The sequence below is a fragment of the Trachemys scripta genome, chromosome 2, assembly GCF_013100865.1.
Source record: "Trachemys scripta elegans isolate TJP31775 chromosome 2, CAS_Tse_1.0, whole genome shotgun sequence".
NCBI lineage: Eukaryota > Metazoa > Chordata > Testudines > Emydidae > Trachemys > Trachemys scripta.
Window position 1 is genome coordinate 265,322,869 of NC_048299.1, and position 13,230 is coordinate 265,336,098.

At 39.6% G+C, this 13,230-nt stretch overlaps 1 protein-coding gene across 3 annotated transcripts in view; it reads right to left on the minus strand.

Annotated features, from left to right (window-relative positions):
- Positions 1-13,230, minus strand: part of ASAP1 (ArfGAP with SH3 domain, ankyrin repeat and PH domain 1) — a 293,429-nt gene that overhangs the window by 117,433 nt on the left and 162,766 nt on the right. For all 3 annotated transcript variants that reach the window (XM_034763623.1, XM_034763624.1, XM_034763625.1), the window contains exons 7-10: positions 13,180-13,229; positions 6,351-6,480; positions 5,435-5,520; positions 2,748-2,823 (exon numbers count right to left, since the gene is read on the minus strand). In XM_034763623.1, coding sequence (XP_034619514.1) covers positions 2,748-2,823; positions 5,435-5,520; positions 6,351-6,480; positions 13,180-13,229 — 342 coding nt within the window. The remainder of the gene's footprint in view (positions 1-2,747; positions 2,824-5,434; positions 5,521-6,350; positions 6,481-13,179; position 13,230) is intronic.

Consider the following 13,230-nt stretch of genomic DNA (forward strand, 5'->3'; position numbering starts at 1 on the left):
CCAATCAAGAAGAATAGACTAAATCTGTCATCGAATGTAAAGAAGACAATCAGAGTGAAGTTGGCAGGGACTATTATAGAGCTAAACACGGACAGGTCATGTTGTGTCCAGGTCTCAGCCTGATACCGATCTATGTGAGACTTTGGGAAAGTATGAGTTTTCCATGGTACCACGACTGATGATTGAATGCAAAGGAACAATGCATACGTGTCAGGCGAAAAGCAAACTAATGCACAACTTGCATGGTCTTTCTAAGCAACACCTACTGACAACATGACTGGTACCTTATGCCAGCAAAGGTATCAATCAGCATAGCAATGGTAGATGGTATGGCTGAGGTACAAACCAGAAACTGTTAACATCTGCTGAAGTTTGACCGAACACTTCATTATCAGGCCACAGAGAAAATACTGGACCAATGATGAAGTCCACCTCATGTTTGTCACGTATGAAAGGAATCAATTATAAACATTACCAGAAAAAGAGATTCCATGGTACTACATGTGTCCAATTAAAAATCATTGATTCCACAAACATCTCCAACATCACAATGAAGAAGCAACTGTCTCATACTCACACGAAGGACAAGTTAACCACATACCTTGCAGAAAAATGCTCCAGCATGTGAAGAATTACTCACAGAATTTAGTTGCCTCATGGCATAACGAAGCTGATGCCTCACACTGTTCAGTGGAATTTCTTTGTAGTTCAATGGGGATGACGACACTAAAATTATCTTGCATGCCATCAATGCAACAGAGAGGTACTACTAAACTTCAGATTTTTGCACAATACACAGATTTTCTAGTGCTCTCTGTGAAAAGGTACCCAATATTTCTCCAAGAGTCTATTTTTATGCATGCTGCTGGGAAACAAAATCACAGTATCTCTCTCCAAGATGTGTTCCTATCACTTGAAACATTAAAAGCTGGCGCGCTGCCAGCATTCATATGCTGAGTTTACCATTTCAAGACCAAGATTATGACACTTGCAGAGCTACGTTGGTGGATATTGTCTAAGAAGCAGAAAGAGAAAAGTTGCCACTGACAAGTGGTACATTTATACCTGCTACCAAAAGGGAAAACTATCAAGTAATTAAATGGTTTCGGGATGATCAAGCGCATCCAAAACTACCTTCCCCTATTGGGCATGGATGGGTCTTGGAGGATGGACTGATCACATCAGTTAAGTATGAAATACCATGCATTCTTGAATCAACTCTTCAGCTAATCAAATGCTTGTATACAACGACCAGATGCTCAGCACCCTGCAAATGTTTGGCCAGCAGCTTGCCTGGCATAGAAATGTGTGAGTATGGCATGTACAAGGATCAGTGTGACCACACAGCTAGCAATGAGGCCCTAGACAAGGACAACACTGATGAGGAATACATGTTTTCAGTCCAACATGTCTAGGCTAGCTTCTCTAGAATTACCAATGATTAACGTCCTTTTTATGTAAGCAATACATCCCTGTGTTGAAGTATAATTAAAATATGTTGGGGTTTAAACATTTTCTCAAATACATATCTACATATGTATGTCATGTTTGGCATCATTGTGTTTGTGGGAGAAAGGGCTTTTGAACGATACCCAACTTGACCCATTTCCAATGAAACTTATCAAATTTCACCAACTGGAGGATCTGGGAGCAGAAGTAAGTCTCCCCCCCCCCACACCATTACACCACAGAAGGTGTCACCACTGAAATTATGATTCTGTAGATTTTTACGAATCAAATGACACCTTCCTTACTTTTGTATCATTAACTTGCTCCCAGAATGAGATTTTAATATATTATGCCCCCAGACGAATAAACTACAAAAGCAAACGGGATTACCAGGGGTATGTCTACACAACAAAAACAAACAAACCAATCAACCAAGCTGCGGCAGTGAGTCAGAGTATTGATCAACTGACTGGGGCTTGCGGGGCTCATGCTACAGGGCTAACAATAGTAGTGTAAATGTTCCTGTTCATTCTGGAGCTCAGACTCGGATACCCTCCTCCCTTGCTGGGCTTCGGAGCCTGTACTCCCACCCTAGCAGGAATATCTACGCTGCTATTTTTAGTCCCATGGTGAGAGCCCATGAGCCGAAGTCAATTGCCCAATGATCTGAGACATATTGCCACGGGGTTTTTTATGCCATGTACATGTACCTTATGACTTCAGATTGTGAAATACAAAATTGCATTGGTGACACTGAGCTCTAATTCTGTATCACTTTTTGCCTCCCAATCAGCAATCATAATTTGCAATATTAGTATTTGAGAGATTACAGAACTATACAATTCACTCATCAAAAGCTGTGTTGTACACAATTCCAAATTAAGTCTGTATTATCAAACAGTCCATTATGAAAACCAGACTCTCATAAAATTTGTGCTATATTAGTGAATATCTGATGCAAGGATACCCATCCAGTACTATCCACATGGTTCAATACTCGAAACCTCTATTTGCAGCTGAATAGATAACTTCTTCCTCTCAAAATAAATCATGGTATAACTTCCAGAATGCAAAGGTTTTGGGGAACAGTTAGTACCATCTAACAACTAAGATAGCTTATCCCAGACAGTTGATGCTTGAAGGAACACTTTTTTATTTTTACAGTGTAAATGTGAAGTTAGATTATACTTTTAGCTATTTAGCTATTTCAGTTTACTGATAGCACTTAGGAAAATGTTTTTGCTGGTTCATCTGAATTCAGTCTATTTTCAGACATTACACTACCTGAAATTACTTACATTATATAAGTCAGCAGCCAACTTTTCAATATACTGTTTCAATTTATCAGCAGTTTTCAAGCCATCTTGGAAGAAACTACAATGGAAAATACTTGTGATTTATCAGCAATACATGAACTTCTTGTATCAAAAATAATTGAACTTGACATTGAAAATTATATACAACTTACACCCACTCCTCCCTCACACAGAAACAAAAAATATTCCTATTTCATAAATTACTTTACATTACCACTTGTCTGAAACCATCTGATGGAATATAGTTTCCATATAGCTCTAATTTTAAAGCACTTTAAAGATCTGAATGTTATATTTTAATTCTTTACAAATATTCCTTGCTGCGTGAATATACAGTATGCCTAAATACATGTTATTTTACAATTGAGTATCAGAGGGGTAGCCGTGTTAGTCTGGATCTGTAAAAAGCAACAGAGAGTTCTGTGGCACCTTTAAGACTAACAGATGTATTGGGGCATAAGCATTTGTCGATGCATCCGACGAAGTGGGCATTCACCCACGAAAGCTTATGCTCCAATACATCTGTTAGTCTTAAAGGTGCCACAGAACTCTCTGTTGCTTTTTACAATTGAGTTAATCTTGAAACTGCTTTTGCATACAATTTTGATTTGGTTTTAGCATTTCAGACTTTAGAGTATACAGTGGTCATGTAAATAGCAAGTTCACACAGTACACACACTGCAAAAGCCTACACGTATGAGTCTCATAAAACTCTGCAAACGTCATACACATTCACCCAAACTGCATTGCTGGATTCATCAACTGACAGCTAGACATAGGACATACAAACCACTGTAGATAAACGCAATTTTAATCTCTGTCAACTAAGTATTTATTTTAAATGGAAAGCTCTGGGAAACAGTCCCTAATCTATCCACCAGAGAGACAAGCTCTTAATTAGTGTATTTCTCTCAAGATGTCAATGGCACACTCTCCCTTTCTACTTCTGTCAGAAGAGATTTAACATTGACTTTTACCCCTAGATACCAACATCAATAGAGATAAATTTAATTGTTCTATTTTATTACTGCTAGTAAACATTTTTCTCTTAAGCAATTCCCATAATCTCTCCCTCTCTCGCAACATAGCTGCACATAAGATCTCTCTCATCTTGTGCATCCATTCAAGACAAAAGCATCTTAAAGTCTAGTTTTGGTAAGTCTGCCTCTGTGCTCCCATCTGTAAAAACTGATATAACATACCACTTATCTCACATGGATGCTGAGTGAATTACTTGTTTGTAAAAGGATTTTAAAGATTAAAAGTGCTATGTAAATATTAATTATTATTATGTAGATGTAAGCAAGTTACCTGTTCATTACATTCCAGCTCCATCTGCTTTGAGAGTTAAAATCTGCTTCCTACACAGCACTAGAGGGTTATGCTGCCTTTTCACTAGACCTACCTCTCTCTCTGGTTCTCTCTTTTCTTTTTGAAGGAAGCAGTTCCTTACTCGCCTGTGGAATCTCTATTTAGGTTGGTCACATTGTAGTCACCATCTTTCCACTTGGAGGAGGACTAGAGAGAGCCGTATTTGGACCAGTCAAAGCTATTCCCTAATTAACCTGATGGATCACTGTTGAGCAACAGAAAAAATACCCTAAACCCTCTCACTCCCACAGAGTGAGAAACTCAGAACAGAAATGAAAGATACAAATTTGATATGGCCTTACAAAACACTATCTTCAAGCTCTTTTACTAGTAAAAATTATGGATACACATAAGAGAGATAGCACGTATTCTACTGCAGTCCAGTCACTTTACCCTAGTGATATTAAATGGAATACTTCACAGTTATGCTGAAAATTTCTGATGCCAATAAAACAAAAACAAAAACACAGAAGTAAAATCTGTGAGAAGGGCCACTGCTGAAGTATTTCAACATTCTTTCTGAAAAACGGAATATTCACTGTAAAAATGTGCCTCGTTTTTTAAATAGTTACATTGAATAATTCAGTAATTCATTGCTTATAAATCAAATATAAAAGATATTTGGTATTTGTTCAGGTTCCATCTTAAGATAATCTGGTGGCAGTTTCAGTTGTATTCAAAAGTTATTTTACAGTTGGTATGATTCAAGCGAATTCACGAAGAACCGAAGCAATGACATTAAGAACCACTATAATCCAAATTATGTTTAGATGGTTAAGTTTTCACTACAGTGCTTCAAACAGTTTGGGGACTAAAAAATGATAGCAGGTTACACCTTAGTTCACTAAAAATATTGCAGAATACAACAAAGTAAAGATAAAACAACAAGGAAAGCGGCTGCTCTAGATTCCTTGTGTATTCCAGGTACGTAAGCATATTACTTTGCCCCCATTAAGACTAGTTAATCTATTTTTAAAAAATGAATTATATTGATGTTTTAAAATCAAATTCAATGGGACGAGGATTTGGCTCTCAATTCAGACACAGCACTGATCATTAAGTATTCAGAATGGCTCAATTTAACAGTCTGCTTGGAATAGACATTACCTGGACTTGAGTCAAAGCTAGGCAATATTCACATTTTTGTTGTCAGATTTATTCTGCAGGAAAGTGTCAAATGCTTCAATGATCCACCATCAAAAGACAGACACCATCAAGACAATGTAGCAAAAGGAGGCAGAGAAAGACATTTGTTTAACTGAAATATTGGATTTAATGATCTAAAGCGTTATACTTACTTGCACTGTGCATGATAATACTTAATAAGATTCTGTAGAAGGTCCACCCCTTTTTTTGTCTTGATTTCATTAACCTTAATGAGATACTGTAGAAATAAAAACAGAACTTGCTGATGATATTTGTATGTTAGATCTTCAGCTATGTTCAAACAGGAGAGCTTCTGTCTCCAGTCTGTTCAACTAATTCGATAATGATCTCTGTGGTTACCTTGTTGCTGATTTACAGAACATTGAACCACACAATGATTAAAACCTGAATATACAAAATAAATTAGTATGTTTTTAGAACTCCCAAATGAACTAATTTTAACAATTTCTAATACAAGTTTGCCATTTGCAGGAATTTTTTTTCCTCTCAAATTGTAGGAAGACATGCCTTTTCATGACATCACATTTAGTGCATTCCTTCAAAATAAGAATGTTATCAAATGCTAATTGATTGCTCCTCAAATTAAATATAAAGAGAACTATTTTAAAAGTTACTAGTACATATTTTAGAAGCAATCATCATCAATTAATATTGATTGAACTAACATGTCAGTTTAACAGGCATCACCAGATTCTCAACCAAATATTTCCTAATTTTACAAACAATATATCAGAAAAGACATCCTGAACAGCAATCCTTTGCACCTAAAGACCAAGAAAGCTATTTTGCTTACTATGCTTTCTTTAGCCCGAGATCCTTACTCTAACAATCTAAACAGAGGACTGAAACTCAAAATGAGATAATGGCGAAGCTATGCCTTGCATAGGATTTCCAGAACAAGAATCTTTAATGTAGTTCAGCTACTTGACAGCCAAATGCATTTTCCAATTCCACCACCAAGAGAATTTCATCACCCCTCTTTAATAGGATCAATAGGGCACTTTATTAAATATGTCACGTAATTAAATGGTGAAAGTTGTTTCTTACTTCGCACATCTGCAGCTGAAATAGTCGCCTTTCCTTCTCCATTTCTTCTGCTATCTCAGCTCCTGTTATCTCTGTTCTTATCATCCCGTGCTGTTTTGCATGTTCTCTTTTTTCCTTTTCAATTTTTGTGCTGCAATTATAGTTAAAATAGATTTCAGGAAACTTATTTCACAGTCATGAGATCTACTACTTTTACTAAAACATACACTGTATAACATCATGATGGCAAAATAGCCACTCCGTAAATACACATTCTCCCATATTTTTAAGCTCTACATATTTGAACAAGTTCCCTCAATACTATCTTGTGATTTGAGAGAACTGACTTGCAGATGAAATGCTGAGATCACTATTAAGCGAGCCATCAACGAACTGAATAAGAGACCAGAAGACTGTGGTGTAATAGATACTCCAAAATGTCCTGAATGCAGTCCAGCATTGGCTGAACTCTCCACTTGGCCCAATAAGCTGTAATAATAGAAGACTTCCTAATGTTAAGCAACATCTGTTAAGCAACATATGTCAAACAGCTTCTGAACATTGTTGCTCCCTCCTCATCTACTCATGCAACATCGACACCATGAGATGCAGAGCACTAACTTGACCATGGTGCTGAGTCAGTAGGTCGGGATGAAGAGGAAGTAATATGGGAGGCTGAACCAACAGAACTGAGAAGGTCGGACAACCAACATTACTTCAGCCAAGCTGGAGCAAGGAGAATCATTTTGACATGATCCAACTTCAGCTTTAGAATGACCTTTATGGTGACTGGGATTGGGGAAGAGGGGAAGCATACATCAAAGCTAATCCCTAATTGAAGTGGAAGGGATCCGTTTGGGAGCCTGGGATGAGACCTGCTTGAGAACAAAATTGATGGCACTTCTTGTTGTCTCTTGTTACAGTAAGATCAACAGTCAGAATGCCCCATTCTGCAAAGCTGGACCTCAGCACACAAAGGTTGCTTCAGAGACCACTCATGATCCTGGGAGAAATTCCTACTGCGGTAGATCTGCCAGTTGGGTATGGCATGACAGATACGTTGCTTCAGTTTTCAGTAAGGATAATGTGGAGTTTGGGGTAGCGGCTAATGGGAATGAGAATAAGGAAGCAGCAATTATCACATCCGGAATGGAAGCCAAACTCAAACACCTTAATGGGACCAAATGAAGGATGGATAATCTCCGTCCAAGAATATTAAAGGAACTGGCATATGAAATTGAAAGCCCAATAGCAAGGACTTTTAATAAATCCATAAACTCAGGGGGCGTACCCTATGACTGGAGAATTTGCAAATACAGTGCCTGTATTTAAGAAAGAAAAACATAATGGTCTGGGAAACTACAGGCCCATTGATTTGACTTCCATTGTATACAAGGTCTTAGAACAAATTTTGAAAGAGAGAGTGATTAAAGATACAGAGGTAAGTGATAATTGAGATAAAATTCAACAGAAGGTAGATCGTGCCAGACCAACCTGATCTTCCTTTAAGAAGATGACAGATTTTTCTAGACAACGGAAATTCAGTAGCTCTAACCTCCCTAGATTTCAGTAAAGCATTCGATACAATTCCATATGGGAAATTATTAGTTGAACTGTAGACAATGGGGATTATAATATGAGAATCGAAAGGTGGGTAAGGAATTGGTTAGACGTGAGACTACAACAAGCCATATTGAAATATCTGCCTGGAGGGAGATTATTAGTGGAGTTCCTCAGGGATCCGTCTTGGGACCTGTGACAGAATCCCCAGGGTACAACCTGGAACTGGGGTATCGCAGTGCCCCCTTAACTCTCCAGCCTGGGCTGTCTCTCACAATACTTTGCTAGTGACAAGCAGAAAATCCCTCTACGTACTGTTATCACTCTGCACAACAACGTGTGTAGCCCCACACCCAGCCAGATTGCATGAATGCTCCCAGAGCCATTCACGAATCACACAGAGAAAGGGACTAGCAAATCTCCCAAGCCCACAGCATTGCACCCTAGACTGTATTGTCTTGCCCTGGTCAGATGCCTGACCAGTATAAGTTTATTACCCAGTCTGCCCCTCCCTTGATGTGGAGAGGACACACACTAGCCTTTGTCACCTGAGTTGAAATTTCCCAAGCACTTCAACTAAAACACACTGTTTTGGGTAAAATATAAAATAGATTTTAAGTGATTATAAGTAGCGGGTACAAAAGGTCAGAGATAGTTCCAAAGAAAATAAGAGGTAAGCGCAGAGTCTAAATCTTAAACCTTATTAGACTAGGCAGTATTTGGATCCAGCAGTTTTCTCACCCCACTGGATGTTACAGTTCTTAATACACAGGCTTTCCCTTTTAAGCCCGGGACTAGTCTCCTCAGTTGAAGTCTTTATCTTCCCAGCATTCTTGTCACTTCCAGCATAGGTGAGAGGAGAGGAGAAAGGCAAAAGCACATTGCCACTGTCCCCTATTTTATATCCTCAGTCTGTGTGTCTGGAAAACACTAGCCCAGACACATCCTAGTGGGCTTTGCTAAGTCACAAATGAGTGATCCCCCATTGTGTGATGCTTGCACACAAGTGTGGGTTCTGCTGACGTCTGTTCTGTCTTTGTTTACACGGTTGGTCATACTGCCTGTGGGGTTGAGAGTATGGTGTTGACCGGAATCTCTGATTGTAAAACCTGCCCTGTTTCTTTTTGTTTGCAGGTACATAAATGCACAGGGTTTTTAAAGTTGCCCTTGAGTCTTTTAGGGTTTGTAGTGACACATCAGTTTTGTCTGTGAATAGTTTTTGACCCTCGAAGAGTAAGTCCTCGACCGTTGCCTGAACCTCCCTCGGGAACCCGGAGAGATGGAGCCAAGATGCACGGTGCATGACCACAGATGTCGCAATGGATCATGCTGGCCATGACTGCAGAATCCAGGGAGGCCTGTAGGGCCGTCCTAGTGATAAGAGACCCTTCGTAAATGATCGCCTTGTGTTTTTTTTTTTTGGTCATCTGGAAAATTTTCAATAAATTCGGACATTTTGGAGAACACATTGTGTGTGTATTTTGCCAGTAGGGCCACATAATTGGCTATGCGGAACTGAAATATAGCAGAGGAATAGGCTTTTCGTCCGAAAAGGTCTAACCTTTTCCAATTCCTATCATACGTGGTCGTTCTGGACTGGTGTCGTTTTCTCCTTTGGTTGACCACCTCCACTGTTAAAGAGTTTGGTGCGGGGTGTGTAGATAAAAACTCAGCCCCTTTAGCCGGCACATAGTATTTTTGGTCAGACCTCTTATATGAGGGTGGTGCTGTAGCCGGTGTCTGACAGATTATTTTTGCAGCCTCCATAATAGCATCATTAATTGGCAGGGCTATCTTTGCTTCTCGGGATGCCTGGAATATGTCTGTGAGATTATGTTGGGTTTATGATAGTAGTTCTAACAAAAGGTCTAGAGATTCAGCTACCCTTTCGAAGAGGTCCTGAAAGGATTTGAAATCATCCCCCATAGTGGTGGGTGGTGGCATTATGGTTTTGTCTGGTGATGAAGATGAGAGGTGAGTAGGTGGCGAAGTTTCATGTTCAGCTGTGTCCTCAGGTTCTTTAGTCTCTTCCTCTTGTGTTTCTGAGGGTGCTGGGACAGTTGGTGAAGGGTATCATGCTGTTCTGGACCTAGGCAGGCTAGGGTCCTGCGGTGTTGGGCCCTATACATTGCCCACAGATTCCAGTATGGCCAGTTAGGTGGGAATGGTATGGGGGGCAGTGCCCATGGGTGACCATACCAGTCTCGAATATCTGCAGGTGGTTGGTGGTGAGATGGTCCAGGATTGGGTGAGGAGTGGCAAGGAGTATATATTACTGCATCATCCTCTTCTTCCTCATCACTGGAGATAGGAGGGACTAATCCACAAGGAGTATTCAGCTGAATTGGTACCGATCTGGATGGGATACCCTCAGTACCGAGTAGAGGAGATTCAGGCATTGAGGCCAATATCAGGTCTCATGTCTCATGAATTGCTGCAGAACCGTGAGGCTCGGTGCCGGGGACGGCATTATGGATGGCCTGGGAGTATGAATTGCAGCTGCCGGTGCCGAGGATTGAGAGCTATGCGGTATATGTACAGCAGGTGGTGCCATTGTACTGCTTGGTGCCGAGGTCGTCTTTGGCTCCGTGGGTGCAGAGCCGGAAGGTTTCACTTTACTGTGTGAAACTCCATTTGAGCTTGCCCACATAGGGTCTTTAGTTCTTCGGGAACTCTCGGTACTGGACGTTCCCGGTGCCTTACAGTCTGGCGATCTTGGTGCCGCTGGTAACGGGGAAGATTTTTCAGTTGCGGATTGTTTTCTCTTAGGCGATTCTCGGTGCAAGGGTGTCTGCAACCACTTTTTGGTAGCCTTTCTTGGAACAGGCTCCTTGGCAGCCGTTGTTGAAGCAGAACCCCTGTCAGAGGCTGCCGCTGGCGACCGTTGGCCAGTGCGTGTCCTGGACTCTGGGTCCGAGGCTGGCCTGTGGGATTTCTCTATCACAAGGTGCTTAAGTTGGAGATCCCTGGTTTTTCTTGCCCTGGTTGTCAGCTTTCTGCAGTGTGGGCACTTCTGAGTAATGTATGTCTCGCCGAGGCAGCGGACACACTGTGTGGCCGTCAGAGACCAGTATGGAGAGTCTGCAAGTCAGGCAGGGTTTAAAATAGGTCAGCTGGGCATGCCTGAGAGAGTCGGTCTCTTAAAGAAAAAAAAAAACAGGGATAAACCCTGTTTGAGGCTATAGCTGTCTGCCTGACAGAGAGACAGGAGTAGACAGGGAAGGTAAAAGGAAAAATATTGTTTTTTTGAATGAAAGAAATAAAAGAAATTACAGTAAGGCAAGGGGATACAGTAGCTAACTACAGCTAAACTAACACTATCAAGAAACAACTATGAACTATCTTCTGTTAATCCTATATGAGGTAAGAGGAGGAGGTGCTGATCGCGCCAACTCAAGACAAAGGCAGCAGAGAAGGAACTGAGGGACAGTTGGCTGCACATCGCTATGTAACCACTTGGAGCACTAACTGGGCACAGCTATCACAGATTTCCGATTACAAGCGCAGGGCATCAAGACACAAAGTAGAGCACCCAGAGGGACACTCCTCGAAGAAGTAGAAATTTTTCCATCAGCCCTGGAAACTCAGCTTAGGATCTCATAGACAAGCTGTGTTCTGTTTGGCTTATGTATCACCAGAAAAGCTTCTATATACCAAATTCTGCTCTTAGTGACATCTGCACAACCCAAATGGCCTTAGCAGAGTTCCATAGGTATCACGGAATGTAAGAGTTGACCCAGCAATTGCAAATGTATACAGTCAGCTATTCCATTGAAAATATATGGGCCAGAGAAATATTCAACATATTTATGGAAGAGTGAGCCACAGCTCTCCAGAGCTAGTGGGAATAAAAAGTAATTTCATATGCAGATGTGACTGAATACACAGTTTAGTAAAAACCATTTTTTACTTGGACATTAATCCTTTTGCCTTAGATTCCTGTGGAAGATGAGAATAATTATTTACTAATTTACAAGGATTAATATTTGTAATGAGACTTTAATATTAAAATATCTGTGTTCAGTGCTAAAATTATGTATTTAACATTAATAAAAATCAATCAATCATTCTCTTTTTTTTCCTGCTTATATATAAACTATAGATAGAGAGCAAGGCAAATAATGTGATGAATAGGAGAAACATAAGGAAGAAGATAGATAAACAAAGTAATAAAGCGTCCCTTAATCACATTATTAATCCCAACATGAAGTGTACACTAATTATCGTCAACGAAATCACCACTGCTGACATCTATCCAAAATAATATTGTTTAAAATTATATCACTTATCCAACCATCCTTTTAACCTTGTCCCAGGGTCTACAGCCACTCTCAGTAAGAGACACTGAATTTTTAATATAACACTCCAAAATCTAATGCCAATCCAGAACTCACTTCCATCACGTCTACCCTTGAATGCACTAACAGATTATCATGGGCCCAGATGCCTGAATTATGCACCAAGAGATGGGTCAGAAATAAAACTACCACACATTGAGTTAGGGGCATTATGAACTGAAGTGTCCCAGAGCTAAAGATGATTTGTCCTTGTAAACTTATTTAAAATTAGTTTTGCATTACAACTAGTATACATACCTAAAATATTGCAAATGTATGATTTAGTAATTATTTTATTTGCTTTTTCATTTCTGACTATTCATCATTTCTTATAACTAATATTCCTTCTATATACACAGACTATTTTATCCTATTGTATGCTGCTTAAGACTAGAGTGTGTGAGCAGCTGTTTTAAGATTTTTTTTAATCTATAACACCTGTGTCACATGTCCACAGAAGTTTTATTGTATCTGTCGTGTCTAGATATTATATATATGGTGTATAGTTTGTATGTCTGTATACCAACTGAAAACATACAGTCCCAACTAGAATATTAATGGCTTGATCAGCAACCCAGTCTTCTTCCTTATTCCAGAGGAATATTAGGCATAAGGTATAACTCTTCAATGGAATACATAAAAACTTGAATTTCCACTAACACTGAAGTTTATATGTCTAATGTGATGTTCATGGCATTGAGAATATACCCATTCTTAATTCTTCATCTTTACAGGTTCATCAATGGTAACAATGAACAGTTCTGAACAAGAATGAAAGTCCAAGAATGTTAGTGACCTGCTAAGTAAGTCTGTCTCATCAACCAAAACTAAGATAAATGGCAGATAGCCTCAGTATCATAATCATCAAGGTTAGAACATAAAAGGTTTCCCTTCTCTGACAGTAAAGTGTTTTCTCTCTTTGTATGAATTATGACAAAATGAAGAATACTTACAATTTGGTCTCATAATCCTTCCAGGCTTTGTCAAAAGGCTTTTTAAGATCC